At 36.0% G+C, this 16,220-nt stretch overlaps 2 protein-coding genes across 3 annotated transcripts; both read right to left on the minus strand.

Moving 5' to 3' along the window:
* Positions 1-1,095: 1,095 nt before the first annotated feature.
* Positions 1,096-5,901, minus strand: LOC132176948 (pentatricopeptide repeat-containing protein At1g10270). Its single transcript, XM_059589112.2, is given in 4 exon segments — positions 1,096-1,472; positions 1,474-1,488; positions 2,915-4,913; positions 5,350-5,901. Coding segments are annotated over 4 exon segments (2,538 nt in total). The 5' UTR covers positions 5,814-5,901; the 3' UTR covers positions 1,096-1,412.
* Positions 5,902-6,736: 835 nt separating this feature from the next.
* Positions 6,737-14,320, minus strand: LOC132176949 (uncharacterized). 2 transcript variants are annotated; one of them, XM_059589114.2, is made up of 15 exons: positions 13,897-14,320; positions 12,637-12,756; positions 11,363-11,422; positions 11,087-11,188; positions 10,773-10,856; positions 10,572-10,690; positions 10,355-10,456; positions 9,684-9,800; positions 9,007-9,072; positions 8,822-8,888; positions 8,114-8,167; positions 7,949-8,038; positions 7,630-7,686; positions 7,503-7,541; positions 6,737-7,381 (listed from the first exon to the last, which is right to left on the minus strand). In XM_059589114.2, exons 1-15 carry the CDS (start codon positions 13,912-13,914, stop codon positions 7,262-7,264), a joined length of 1,215 nt encoding a protein of 404 aa, XP_059445097.1. In that variant the 5' UTR covers positions 13,915-14,320; the 3' UTR covers positions 6,737-7,261. The 2 variants fall into 2 exon arrangements, with proteins under 2 accessions (XP_059445097.1, XP_059445098.1); XM_059589115.2 differs by lacking the exon at positions 12,637-12,756.
* Between the last annotated feature and the right edge of the window lie 1,900 nt (positions 14,321-16,220).

A 16,220-nucleotide genomic window follows, 5' to 3' on the forward strand; every position in this document is an offset into this window, starting at 1 on the left:
AAGCTGATCGCAGTGGGGGCGCGAGAAAATGCCCAGCAGAGGACGGCAAGCAGTGGAGCACGCGGAGGAGATCGGCAGCGCACTCAAATGGAGGTGGAAGTTTGAGTTAAACCCCAACAGCATCACTCACAAAGTGTACATAAACAAGCAGAAAAAACAACAAAAGAAGAAATTGAAAGAAACAAAAACAACTAGGGACCAAAGGAGTGGGAAGAGGCGGAGAGAAAGGGAAAGGAAAAAAATCACCCAAAGAGCTAGAAGCATCAGGTAAATAAGCTAACTCGCTAAGCGAAAGAGGGTGATGGGAGAGGAGGGGGGAGGCAAAAGAGGGAGAGGGGAGGAGGGCCAAAGGGGGAGAACAAAGGTTCTCCCCCTCCGACGGTTGCTAGAGATGAAACCCTAATAAAGTAGTTGTCATAAGTTTACTGATGCCTTATTGGGTTAGATTAAGTTATGATTCTGTCGAACTTGAGAGAGTGCCTGCAGTTTCATCATCTAGCCCCTCTTATGCAGCACCCAAGGGGCAAGTGCTATTATTGGTGCGGTAGAATAACTATAGTTCATCTTAGGCCTGCCTTTTCTGAATTTTTTTTTAAAAAAAAAACCTCTGTTTTTTAATTTTTTTTAAGGTTTTTTTAATTTATTTTTTAAAAAATTCTGACGTAGTATAAAGAAAAAATAATTTTCAAGTGTTTTTGGTTTTAGATTGATTGTTAATATTTTTATTTTGAAAAGAAAAATCAAAAAAGATAATGAACGAGAAATTGGGTTGGACAAACATTTTTCAACCCATTCTATTAAACTAGCATATCATTCAAAATACATGCAAGAAAATCTCATACTCTGTTTAAAATACCTCCAAAAATCACGTACATTCTAAACGCATCAATTTAATAGACTAAACTAGAAAAAATTCTTCTAACCCAATTTGAGTAAAACTTTGTACATTGCAAATTCCAAAGATGCTTGCACTGCTGGCTCATTCTCTCTCTCTAGCCCTTTCCGTTACTCCCGCCATGGCAGTCGATATCATGTTTTGACCTTAAACATGGGAATATGTTAACCCCCTTACATCATGATTTCCCTCCTTTCGAATGAGTATAAACATTAATTTTTTTTATTAAGTAATAACTTTATTGAAAATATTCAACAAGAGCAAGCCAACCCCAAAAAACAACAGGCTTAAAAGCAAAGTTGGGGAAGCCAATACAAACAAGAGCCTAGAGAAGACAAAAGGGTAGCAAAACAAAACAAAAAAATTATATCTAGAAAAGCCTCAAAACCTAGCCAAATGAATTTAGTATAAATATAGCAATGATATCTACTACACAATCTTCTCTGCTTTTGTTGCACGCCTTGCATTGCTCGGCACCGAGTGAACGAGTTGATAATTTAGATTGAGTTGTGAGGAATCAAAGTGTGAAAGTACTTGTTGATGTTGAAAAACTAGAAAGCTTCTCGAAGCAAACATTTAACTTTTCGCATGTTCTGCATGGGAAGAGCAAACATCAAAGCAAATGTCCACAACTACACTGCGATTTATCAAAATACACAGGCATAAAAGCATTCATAATTTCACAACTTCCTGATACTGTTAGCACAAACCGGTTCCCGCACAAGATCCTGAAATACAGAAATAGCCTGAATTCAGATTGATTGTATATAATGAGGTGACACCTTGGAGAGGGAGGGGGGGGGGGGGGGGGGGGGGGGGTGGGGGTGGGGTTGGGGGGGGGGGAAACACATTTTTTTACACTGACTACTAATATCCTTGCAGCTCCCCACTATATAGACATCAAAGCAGTTTCTGTGGTCACATAAGACAATTCTGAATAAACTCCTAAATATTCCTGATTAAAACTGGATTATTAAAAAAAAAAATGATCCTAGTCCAGAACACTAACTTGCACGTTGGAGCATGCAAAAAAAGTGTTTTGTATTTGTAACATTAGGCCCATGAGAGAAAGTTGAAGCTACACTTAAAGCCAATTCATTTGAAAAATTTCTGAAGACAAAAAGATTCTCATTTCAGATGTCTATGATTTAGTTTCCCTCACGTGAAATAGCTATAAGAAACCAGTTACACTTACGGAAATTACTCACAACAGAAAAACTTACACACGATTGATATTCAAAGTGCTGAGAAATGTTCCTTTTTTTAACATAAAATATTTATCCACTTGGTACAACTATTTATTTTTCATCATAGGATGCACAAATATATTATTTCACTAAAGAACCATACTCATAATGTAGTAAAGCAAAACTTTAATTCACGATGGAAATATACCTTGCAAAATCATATAATAAAATATAAGTTCATAGTCGGCAGAAAAATTATTTTACAACCAAAGGCATCGGTTCCATACAGGTTCAGCACATAATTATATAGATTTAGCAAAAATTCCCTACTTATACAAAACAATGCAACATATAAAGCATGCAACCCAACTCAGCTGGTTCAAACAGTCGAATCACATATGCTGCATAATCATAGCAAAATCAGCATCAAAATGCAATCCAAATAATTTATATACAATGAGTTATGCGTGCTCTTCATGCTAATTCGTCTGTAAAAATGCATCTCATATCCAGGTTCAGCACATAATTCAACACATAGGATTCATGATCATCGAGATTATTTAAGAATAAGAACATATGTAATAAATGTGTAGAAGCAGGGTACAAAAATAATTAGCTCGTCATGTCAGCATAACACATAGAGGGACTGAATAGTCACAAGTCCAACATTATTATGCTCAAGTGAAACAGACCACCACAAACTTAAAGCACAAAGAGACACTTGAGATATAACAATGATGTGGCCATCTCCCTGCCCTGTTTGAAATTGGAACAAAGGAGAACCAGTATATCAATGACCTAATATCAGAGTATCAAACTAAGCTGCTGCTACCTGTTCTGCAGTTAGAGGAATTTCTGATGACGATTGATAGGGTCCATTCCTTTGAGGAGGTCCTGGCTGTGGGTGCCGCAGCCCTTCCATTTGACTCACTCCAGATGGTGGATAACTTGGTTCTGTCATTAGAGGGGTTCCTGATGGTTGGTGCTGGAGTCTAGCTATGTGAGGAGGTCCAGATGGGGAGTGCTGCTGCCATGCCATTTGAGAGGGTCCTGATGGAGAGTGCTGCTGCCATGCCGTTTGAGAAGGTCCTGATGGAGAGTGCTGTTGCCATGCCATTTGAGAGGGTCCTGATGGAGAGTGCTGCTGCCATGCCGTTTGAGAGGGTCCTGATGGAGAGTGCTGTTGCCATGCCATTTGAGAGGGTCCAGATGGAGAGTGCTGCTGCCATGCCATTTGCGTGGGTCCTGATAGCCCTACCTTTTGAGTCAGTCCAGATGGTGGATTATGTGGTTCTGTCATTGAAGGGGTTCCTGCTGGTGGGTGGTGTAGTCCGGCCATATTACGAGGTCCAGATGGAAAGTGGTGCTGCATTTGGGTGGGTCCTGATGGAGAGTGGTGCTGCCATGTCATTTGAGGGGATCCGGATGGCGGGTACTGTGGTGCGGACATTTGAGGGGGTCCAGATGGTGTGTACTGTGGTCTGGCCATTTGAGCATATTCAGATGGTGGGTGTTGAGGTCTTGTCATTTGAGGGGGTCCCAAAGGTGGATGAGAAGGTCCTGCTGTTCGAGGAGGTGTTCTTGATTGCACATGTGCAGATCCCCACCAATTCATACGTAACAGTCTCTCAATCTCTTCACCACGCCCAGCTTTCCCAAACACCTCACTTACAGATTCCTGCAATGCAGGAGTAAGTCCAACACCATACCTCATCATCTCGCCCAGTAAATCCTGGCTCTTGTCCAATATACCTTCATTGCAAAGTCCCTTTATCACAACCTCATAGCAAGTAGGATCTGGTTTTGGATCTTTTTCTCCCATTTTAGACAAAATCTGTGCGCAATCCATTACCTTGCCATTCCTGATCAATTCATCGAATACCCTGTTGCCAAAATTAGCAATTACCCTTAAGCCAGCATCTACCATTCTATTGAACACCTTTAAAGCATCATCAATTCTGTCCGCTTTCAAAAATGCATCAATTAAAGTCCTATGACTTGTGACATCTGGGGACAATGACTTTGCTGTCAATTCTGCAAACATCATCTCCGCCTCTGATAACATCCCATTCTCACAAAATCGAGAAATGATATTATTATACCCTGCAACATCCATTTGGAAAGCCTTCGAATTTGTCTTCACTCCCACCTTCTTAAATGTGGGAATTGCCTCCTCAATCTTGCCAAGCTTAAAACACTCATTAACCATTATGTTAAACGTGTCCGAATTCACTGCTTGGGAATTTGGCGGGGAGTGATTATCCAACATCAAATCAAACAACGCCCAAGCCTCCTTTTTCTTCTCGTGCTTAAGCAACACCTCCAAAAGAACATTACAAGTCGCAGGCACTATCTTAAACTGGCGATCCAGCCAGGATTTATATGACTCCATCGCCTCCTTCGGTTTCCCCTGATTAAAAAACCAATCCATAAATGTTGCATTCACAACCCCATCATAAACCTGACACCTCTCCTTAAGCTCATCAAAAAGCTCATTCGCCTTATCCAGATTCCCCAACTCTAGAAACCCCTTAATCAAATTGTTATAAACCAATGAGTCCGCACCCTGCCCCTTATTCAACATTTCCCTCAAAAGTTCCACTGCCTCCTCAATCCGTCCTGCATCAATCAACCCTTTTGTCAAGTGCCGGTATGTGACCGATGACGGACTAAATGGTGCGTTCTCAATAATATGGCGATAAACTTCCATAGCCTCGTCAACCCTCCCCTCATCACAATGGGTATTAATCAAATTATTGTAAGACACAACATTCGGAATAATATTGTATTGGTTGAAGAAGTATTGGAATAGAGCAACAGCATCATTGTACCTATATCAATCAAAATAGTCACATTTAACCACTATGTGGAATCCCAATTCAACACCAAAACCAAAAATATAAAAGAAGAATTGGGTATCATATCAAAATTTAAAACCAGCAAAAACCGATAAAAACAAAAATATGCGTATTACGATAAAAAAATCAAAATAATTAGTTACAAAAATAAAGAAAATCGTCAGGCAGACAGGCTGTATTGCTCAAATAAGATGTGGCGAATATAACACTAGCCTCACTGCACCTGAATCAATCAAACTATTCTAAGAAACAAAAATTGTGTCTCTACCTTAAAACCTTTACAATCAACATACACCCCCATCACAGCGAAGTAGGTGTAGTGGATACCTGAACTATAATCAAACTACTCGAACAAAAAAGCTAGGCCTTTATGTTCAAAACTCCACAAACACCAGACACACACACATACCTCTTGGCGCGGTACATGGCAGCTATGATGGCATTGCAAGTGAAGACGGTGGGTCGGGTGTTGGAGAACACGGAATGGCGCGCCACGGCGGAGGCGGCGTCCAGGTCGCCAGCTCTAATCAGCGACTGCACGCGGTTGTGGAGGTTCAGCCGCGGCCCCACCAGCGCTGACGTCGAGTCCGGCAGCCGGGGCGCGTTTGGGTCACGCTGTGGCGGGCCCTGATCGCGCCGGAGCGCGTGCAGAGGCGGCTCGATACGCAGCCGGCGCTTCCTGCGCCGCCTCTCCGCTGCGGCTTCCTCTGCCGACGAGAACGCGAAGCCGCGCGTCGATGTGGTTTGGAATTCGGTGTTGGGGCTTTGGAGATGATTGAGAAGTGGGGTTAAGGTTTGCGTTTGTGGGTTGGGGGAAAAGGTGGCCGAGGAGCGGCGGAGAGAGCGGAGGAGGACGAGGCGAAAGAGTGACATGTTGGTGTCTCTCTCTGTGAGTGTGTTTGTGTTTGTGTGTTTGAGGGAGAGACAGAAAAATGGAAGGGTTAATTGCTTAAACCCTAGTGGGTATGAGAAAGGTTTAGTGGAAGGTTGTCTCTTAATGTCTATTTTTCATGGGAAAATGTCCTGAATTTTTTTTTCTTTAATATATAGATTTATGACAATAAAAAACCATCAAATTGTCAAAATTTAATTTTAGGGAAATGCTTTATAAAATCACTATTGAATTTGAGATTATCATTATTGAATTTTGATTTATTGGTGGTTTAAAAGTCACATCACATTTGTCCTCAAGAAGTAACTCAATTAGCTGAAAATTACACCTTATGAAAGAAAGTTACTAATTCGAATCTCTCATTCATTCTCTTGTGCCAACATGTCTAAAAAAAAAAAAGGTCATATCACATTTAAAATAACACAAAGAAAATAAGAGTCTTCATTCCAGCATTATTCATAAAATAATTATAAAATACAAATATAATTTCTAACATTATTCTAATCACAGGGGCAAAAATCGCCTTTTTCCCCATATCTTTAGGCCAAAATCAAAATTTTAAGTTGCAGGAATGGTTAGTTTAGGCTTGCTTTGCTTGCAAATTAACTTTGTTGTTTAGTATGATGTGACACAATCATTTATCATTTACCCCATAATATTGACGTGACAGTCCCAACAAATAAGGACTGGTTCAAGAGTTGGTTGTAACTAATATATTAGCATTGTCTGATAGTTGTGAGATAAAAATGTAATTCTTAGCATTACTCTAGTAACTAATAAATTAATGCTAGAAACTACAATTTTATTCTACAATACTAACATGTTCATCTCAGTTAACTCTTAGATCAATTCTTGTTAAAGCTAGAATTGCTCTTAATATAAAGCTAGAATCTGAAACATCAACTGTCAGAAAACATGAAGATATATACATTGGAGATGCATCAAGAACAAGTTGTACAACTAAATTGAAGATCCACAAAGACCCAATTGCCTAAATAATTACATCGTTATACAACAACTTTCAACCACACACACACACAAAAAAAAAAATAAAAAAAAATACATTGGTATTGAAAAGGTTATCAACAATCCTTGGAAAAAATTTCATGTGTCCCGTGGATCTCTCATATTTCATCTGTAATGGAAAATCGTTTTCTATAATTTTCACCAAATGAAAGATACAAATTAAATTGGACAGCAGAATTGGTTAGCTCCTGGCCAGGGCAAAATCCATATGATACAATGGCCAGTGATACCAGGTCACAAGCTCCTTGCAAGATCCAAAAGAACAAGACATCAGTGGTTTTGACCTTTTGAAGTACCACAAAAATGGTGTACATGGGATGCTTGTTCGATTTTTGACTGAGGTTGTTTATGAGAACAGTCAGCAACCTTGCCTTTTGCTTGGATGAAGGCTATATAAATCAAATCAATTTGTTCTTTGGTTCCCCGATTGTGGATAAGGATCAACCCAACAATTATCCTCCTTCGACGCATTAGTCCACCTTGCCATGAAGATTTGCATGTCAACAAAGGACTGCCACCGGACCTGCATACGATTCGTTACTCAGTAATTAGTTTTTGGATTCGTGGTCGCTGACGATATAGAATGGAAGATAGAGAGAACTTTGCACCATTCATATTAGCAAAAAAATGTCACTGGCACTTACTAGAGATCTAGGATCGACTTTTTGGGAGTCTGATGGTGCCTACAAAATTAATTTTATAAAAAAAAACACTCAGTTTACATAGATGAAATATCTTTTAGAAGGCAACTTTAGCTTTAGATAAATGTACCGGCACTGGTGGATTTGACGTCTCTTTTAAAGAATGATCCAGGGAATGATTGCTTAACTGCATGAATAAGCAGATGGTAGAAAGTGAGTAGCCTGCCAGGCAGATCAAAATTATTGATCATTAAAATTATGTGTCCTCATCAGTACATAATCACAAGTATATAAAAAGACACGTGATTGTGGGTAAATTTATTAAACTTGTGATGCTGTGATCTGCAGCAAATATGTTTGACGCAAAAAGGAAACTATCAAGACAACTATTTCAGTATTTTTTTGACCAACCAACTCCTAAGATAGTGCTACATACAAAGATGACTCACCGTATTTCCATCTGAGGCACCAAGTGTGGGAAGGCCCAGATGAACTATGTACTCAGAATCAACAACACCAACTCTTTTCGTTCGATCACCCTGAAAAATAGTCCAAACATCACAAAGATTCCCAATGGAGCTGAATATAAGAAGCTCTAGGAAAGAAATAGTTACCTGGGCACAATAGCCGAGCTTCCTATCGAGGCCCCATGCATGGATCAAGTCATTCTGAAAAGGACAAAAACCATTAAAGAAAACTTACCATAAAGGAAGATGCAGTCCAAAGTTGAGAGCAAAAAAAATCCCGTCTCAAAGCAAGCAGATCCAGATTGAATTTACGGTTAGTCTCCTCAGACTTGACCAGTCTGATTCTATTATTATTATCTAAAGTTTTCTGATTTTTCCAAGACATTTTTATGTACCATTTAAAGGTGGTTTCTATCACAGTTAGCTTTACAGGGTGGATTCAGGTTACCTGTATCACATGAGTCATACAGATTTAAGTTCTAATTCAATAATAGAAGGTTAGTTTCAAGCCAGGTCCACATTGAACCCATAGTAAGAGATTTGTTTTGATGTAAGAAACTCATATCAGTTGGACAGCAAAAATATTATCCCACTATCACGTCTACAATTCTCAACTGATTAAAAAAATATGGTTGACATGTTCTTGTCTAACGTAGCAAGAATAAAAAGATTCTGCATTAATCAACGTAAAGTAGGCTGGACATAATCAATGATGCCGACTTAAGCAATTAAATCTGATATGGTTGATTAGATGTGAAAGAAATCCTCATTATACCGTCATCCATTCACTTTAATTTGCAAAACTCCCTTCCATTATGCCTTTCAATGTTCATACAGTGGTTGAGTATTTTATACCTGGATCATGTACCACGCACATCGCCAAGCTAACCTTGAGAACACGGGTGCCATCATTTCCACCCAACTGCATAACACGTTTTATTAAAAACAAAGAATTTGTTCAGCAATATTAAAATTTATGAGAAGGAAAAAGCAATAAATGATAGAACAACCACACAGCTATAGAGTTGGTGATTCCGTACCCCACGCATGGAGGATCAGTGCTCTGGTCGTCGCACCTGCCACTGCCTTTAAACTTATAATACCTTCTGCTCAAAAATTAAGTGAAACTGGGTCAAACTCAATTTGTTAAAAAATTACGTGAAACTGGGTCAAACTCAATTTGTTAAAAAATTACATGAAAATGGGCCAAACTCAATTATATCGCATACATTTTCTTTTTTTTGATAAGTTCAATTATATCGCATACATTTGGATCCAATTTAAAGAAACTGATGACAATCTTACTCTATAAAAGTCAATTACCACAATTGCTAAAGATTTGGCATATATTAAAACAGATACCACTACCATGCAAGTGATGACAAAAAGACCTTGTTGCATTAAAAAAAGCTGCAAATCTTCATATGTGACTACTCAACTAAATTCAATAGAAGCACAAGGAAACACAAAGCCTTTTCCAATAACCTTGCAGCTCAATAAACATTTGATCAAGTACCTTATGCCTACAATATCTCTAAGTTTTAACCCTGCAATTTTGTTTCCCCCTCTTGAAAGGTAACCCATAGACTGATGGGTGTAACCATGGTGAGTATTAGCCCTTAATTAGAGTATAGATCTAATTGTTGTTGCAGTAAGATTAATTAGAGTATAGATCTAATCATGCAGCAACCCGTTTGTTCTGGAAAAGTACACTGACCTATGCGCCCTTGATCTGCTTCTACGTACAGTAATTGGATGATGCAACTCTGATTTAACAGGATCAAGTGCTGGCTGTGATATCTCAAGTCCCTCCTCTTGAATAATAGATAGATATCTGCAAGATATTCAGCATATTGAGTTTAAAGTCTAAATCGACCTCCATGAAGGGGGAAAAAAAGAAAGAGAACAAAACTCTACTATGTTGTTAATATGTCCAAGGTATGAAGCTGGGATTATTTCTCCTACTATCATCTGTTATACTTGATTTGCTTTCCAATACAATATATGTTCTGTGATCTCCACACATCCTATGGTATAACAACTACATTTTACTTATAAAAATAAAATAAAAAATAAAAAATAAAAACTATATTTTCAAATAATAATTACAAAAATTGAGTTAGATGCATATCATAAAAAATATTGTTCTAAAACGAAAATGAGATGTAAAGTTTATTATTCCAAAAACAGTAATAGTGATGATCATTAGTTCCACATTTCTAAGAATCTTATCTGTCTTCTTATTCCACACAAGATTGTTATTTCAATATTCGGAGTAACATATTTTATTCAAGGCATTGATGCAACAAAGGCTGGTGGTGGAGTTTCAGAGTAGGCAATACAGGATTGCAATATCATTCCAGAAAATTAACAGAAAACAATACTTACCGTTTTGCGTCAAAATTCTCAACTCCAAGATCCTCATCCCAAAGAAATATATAATCATATTCAGAAACTATATCTGGATGCAAGAAACGTTTGGCAAACCACCTACATATCACACGGTATTGTTTTATTAAGAGAGTCCCCTTATGCATATAAACTCAAGACATGGCCACCTCCCATTGTAATTTATAAACAACCATCTAGGAAGAGTCAACATTACCATTTTGTTTGATTCTTTACAGACACATGTATGGCACGATCACTCCAAGCTAAATCCCTCCATTCATCCACAACACCATCATAATGAAAAAGCATCACAACAAAATTGCTTGAAGGAAACTGCAATAGAATGCACAGATATTAGACACAAATATCAAGAGAAGATTTTGGAAGCACAGGGAAATTAAAGGAAAACCTATACCTTTTTCACAATTTGGTTCACTAAGTCTTTTTGCTTGATTCCAACTGGAATGGCTAACAAGTTAACAGAAGGATTTGCATTGTTCTGACACAAATATTACAAGGTATGTGTTAAAAAAAATTACACAAAAAAGCCAAGAAGATCAACAGATTAGTGCATGAAAGTGTATGCATGACTCTTAGCAATTTGTAACACCATATGTCAATTATCATGTGATTTAAAACAACCACAACAAAATTGTTGTGAAATAATACAAAATATCTGATAAATTAAGCCAGCCAAACATTGAGAATCTCAGCAGTGGCTTCACTTACATTTTTTGGAACAGAACCCCATAATGGTCGCATTTCCAAGTTAGATGTTTCGACAACAATTCCTTCAGGTAATGCCTCACTCCCAGGAGGCCTGCAATGATTCTAAGGTATTTTGGGGAAGAATAAGAGGAGAAAGATAAATTATAAAGCATCTCAACTTAATATGCTATTACAGAAAGGACTTCTTTTATAAAAGAAATAAAAATAATTAAAAATTAATAAAAATTAAAAATTATAAAAAAAAAAAAAAAAAAAAAAAAAAAAAAAGAGACAGACCTTGCATGTCTTAGACTTTAAATTCTCTTTAGTAGGAATCATTCTCCATCTTGTAAATCTCTGCACATGTGATTTCAAGAAGTATTATGATGTATGTTAATTAGTTATGATCCTTCTTACGAATCTTTTTGATTTATCCGTGCAAATTCAAAGTTTGATTACAGGTTTTGAAAAAATATAAACGTTAGGCAACTCACACCCAGATTAATTGCCCACGATATTTGATTTATCCTTCAGTAATTACATAACATTTCAAATTTTCGAGACATGGACAGCCAGCAGTATGAAAAGTTTTATATCTGACTCATACAGTATGAAAGAGAATGATGACCAAGAGCAGTAGAATTAATTCTGACACGTCTAAACAAAACATTTAATCATGAGTTTAAGAACTCAAAAAAACAAATAATCTAACCAAGCCAATTATTTAATCAATAACAGTTTGTGCCGCCCCAAGAGATATCTGCCAATCCATAGCCAAATATGACAAAGAGATCAGAATAGGATGAAAGGGGATGTGGGAATTTCAAAAAGAAAACCTTACTTCATCTTGCAATCTCCAATAATACTATTATACCTAGGATTCATGGTTTAATAATACCAATTCAATTTAACACCTAGAAATTTGACTTTAACTTTAAGAGACTTCTCCCTAAAAAACAAATTTAAGAGACTAAATTAGTAAGTGGTGTTTTTAAAGTTCTAGACTATCACATCAAAGAGTCTTTCAACTTAAGATTTACATATATTTAAGTCATGGAGTCATCAACACCAATTAGTCTTGCCATAAGAATTATAAGTTAAGCAGCAAGTTGATCATATCTAGTGATGCCACTTTCAATTCCAACTTATTACATTCTCTATTTCAAATTCTTCCTCTGTGGATTAGCCTTGCAAGGTATCATAAAAAGATGAAGAAATATTGCTTCCATGCCAGAAGTCAAAATTTTCAATAAGTTTCTGGTTGCAACTTCTGGCTTATAGGCCAACCTATGTTGGTGCTTTCATTAAAGCCTTAACCAAACTTAATAAAATCATTTGACATAAAGTTACATAATTTGAAATGGAATTGAAAATTTTGATGCTCGGAAGGTTTTCTAAACAAAATTGATAACATCAGCCCCATATACTTTCCTTCAAAAACATATGAATATCAACCTGAACAAGTCAAAGCATATCCTTTTTAATTGAACAAGACTTTCAGTGGCCCTCAAATTAAAATCTATATGACTAACAAGTAATAGTTAAAAAGAAGCTCTGTTAGAAATACATACATCTTTGTACTCCTTTGCAACAAAGGAATTACCAATGAAGTAAGCACCACAAATCAAAGATGCTATAATTAAGAAACTGCAGAGGTATGTCCTATTCTTTAGATCTGAAAGTACAGAAGCCTGAAAAAAAAAAAAAAAAAAAAAGCATAATAACATGCGAAGTTGTAGTCACATTCTTTGCTCAATGATCCAATCATGAATTTTGAATGAAGCACAGAAGCATTATAAAATATATTTTAAGAGCAATTTAAAAAAAAAAAAAAAAAAAAATAGAAGTGGTCGTAAGTATCATAAGAATTCTCCCAAACTTTAAGTCACTGAACCAGTATCCATGACTTGGTTGAAGAGAATCACATTAATGAACAATAGTCACTCAATTTTGAAAAATGGATGAACACTTTGAATTATGAATCAATTAATTTCTGGGACCCGTGGGAACAAGAACCTGTACAGCTGTACTTGCTGAAAACAACACGCGAAATTATTGTCTTTTCTTCTCCTCAAATTTCTCAACTACTACAACGGGTCAAAATTTGGAAAATATAGAAAAGTATGCATATATTATTAAGAGAGTTATTACGCTCAACATATGATTCAAGGAGTTCCAAGTCAACCAAATTCGCAAGGTAAAAAATAAAAGAAAAGAAAAAAGAAAGACAGAGAGGTCTGCAGCAAAAACGAAATAAGCAAAATAAGAAGCTTTAACAGTCAATTCAAATACTAAATAAGAACGTAAATTCTATTTGTTTTCCTTCTCTCGAGTTTTCCCAGTTACCAAGCACACATCACCTTGTAATACTTTTTGACCCAAGTCGTCGTTCAAATGATTTACACGAATTTCCCAGTTACCAAACACACATAACCAATCACAAGAAATTGTAAAATCGAACACAAAAATCAACCAAACAACCACTTCCAAAAACACTTCTCCTCTGTATACTCTTTTTTCTCATCAACCAAACGGGAAGTAAAAGACAATAACAAACTCGAACTTCAAAAAATAAAAATAACAAAAAATTTACCATCGATCATATCCTCGAAAACCCAGTATCAATTTGTTTTCATAACCCCAAAACTTAAGTATAATTTTATAAAAACCCCATTAAAAATTAAAAAAATAAATAAATAAATAGTTAAGTACAATTAAAACTGAAAGTACAAGTACAAAAGGCTAAGAATTTGAACGCATAATCATGCAGAGGATATACATACACATGCGTGTTGGCATATAGAGAGAGAGAGAAGAGAGGGAGAGCTTACAGAATTGAAAGTCTTCATATTTCCTTTTGCTGTTTTGCTTTCCGGGAAAACCCAAAGCACGCGCAGAAAGTATTATGAGAGAGAGAGAGAGAGAGGAAAAGAGAGAGCTTTTTGAGATTACAAAAAGAAGTTTGAAAGTAAAGTAAGGAATGAATAAGAGAATAATACGAACTATAAATACTCCATTAATTTAATGGAGCATGCAAAGGAAGCTATTCTCCTACTGTAACGTCAACCAAAAACGGTGCCGTATTAAAATTCTCAAGCACAGGCGTCGGAGACCCAAAGCTTCAAAACCCACCAAACCACGAAGCAATCGGTGGCAGCGAAGTTTCCATCCTCTGCTTTCCCTGTGTCTTTTGAAGCACTCTGTTGTTGGTCGCTCTTACTTCTAGTCTACAAACGCACGAACCAGAGCGGGTGCCGAGATAAATGCGTTCAAGTTGATTTTTCAGTTATTTTATATTTAATATTTTATCTTGCGAAAAAAGTCGTAATATTGATTTAAAATATTTTAAACCGAAATAAATAGAGCATTTTTTTTTAATTGTTTTCTTGCAAATAATTATAGAGTTCAGCCTGTCATGGTTTTAATCTTTGTCACCAGCATATGGTTATTGATAGGATTAATCACATAAATATTTGTTTAGGTTGAGATTGGGTAAGTATTTCATATTGTCAATACAAATTTTTAATGAATATATATTAGGATGAGTTCATTTATATTGTTATAATATATAGGATTTTTTTTTTTTTTTTTCATATATGTCTTTTGATTCGAATCAACTAATAACAAAACAAAAGAGTCGTGCCCTTTGATGAATACTTGGAAGCAATCTCTCTTATATAATCGGTAACAATCATTTAAATAATACAAATGACTTTACTGACGTAGATAACTATCATAGAAGGATAACTACTATTAGACTCCTAATTACTCACAACGTGCGAATATTGTATTCACATAAAACTGTTACTTGTCATTTCAAATTAAAAGGCGATTTATTCTACTACTACTATCCTCATGAGGTTTAATAACCTTGAGATTTATGATTCATACATTAGTCTTACATATAGTCCTATAATGCACTTTCTAGTAGTGAATGTAAGCTTCTAAAGCCTCAACACCCTCAAATTTGTGTGTTCTCTATATCTCTTAGCTTTTTGCTTTTCTCATAAATCTTATTTTATTTTGTTATTTTAATAGATATAGAAAACCTAAACGTTAAGGAAATTGAGTAATGCTAAAAACTATATTTTGATCTCATCATGCTAATGTGACAGTTTCAATCAATTTTTTAATTGCACTCCTTTTTTTTTAGACAAGTTGTATCTAATGACGGATGGCTTTATCACATAAGAAATGTGGTGGAGTTAAAATATAGTTTTTAACATTATTCGAGAAAATATCGGTGCTTACCGTGCTTTTATCCAAAGAGTACATCTATATACCATATAAACATTTTATAAATATTTCACAAACTGATGTGACTATCGGCAAAGTCTAGCCCTTTGATCATCAAATGCTATTATTTATAGACACGTGCAAGTAACCAAACACAAGAACAACAACCGTGACAATGACATGCAAACATGTCCCTTTGTTTATTTAAGGGCTAAGTATGACACGTGTTAAGTATCATTGGCTGGTTGTTTGTTTAGCATAAAAAATAGAACCAATAATTTTTTATTTTATTTTTTAAAAATTCTATAGAAGAGTAAACTTCAATTAAAAATAAAAATCTTTCAACAAAAGATTCTTAAGAGAACAAAACAAGATTAATAATAACGCTCGTGAAATGCAGGCTTGAGTTGTCAATGACACAACAACCCCACGATCTCATTTTAGTTGGCTCCATGGTGGGAAATGTTCATCATGTGACATGATTATTATAGTAGACTTTTTAATCGTGAGTCTCAAGAACCATATACTTAATATGATTTAATCTGTTTAATAATGGTAATGTCATATCAAACCAGGTTGGCTTCATCAATATACTTTGGGCTAACTAAAATGGTTAAAAGGGTTAAATTTACTTTACCCCTGAAATTTGAGAGGTTTTTTAATTCGAACTCTAATGTTTAAAAATTAGCAATGTACTCCTCCGGCCCTAATGTTTCAAAATTTTTTAATTCAGACCCTCCGTTATTAATTTACATCTAATTGGACGGAAATCATTCCACGTGCGTCTCACGTGGGATTTTGATGCCCTCTATTCTAATTTTGCCTTCATTAAAACCTATGAAATTACGTAATTACCCTCAATTTTATATATTTTAATGAAGGTAATTACGTAATTTCATAGGTTTTAATGAGGACAAAA

Source organism: Corylus avellana, chromosome 4, assembly GCF_965113065.1.
Source record: "Corylus avellana chromosome 4, dhCorAvel1.hap1.2, whole genome shotgun sequence".
Classification (NCBI taxonomy): Eukaryota; Viridiplantae; Streptophyta; class Magnoliopsida; order Fagales; family Betulaceae; genus Corylus; species Corylus avellana.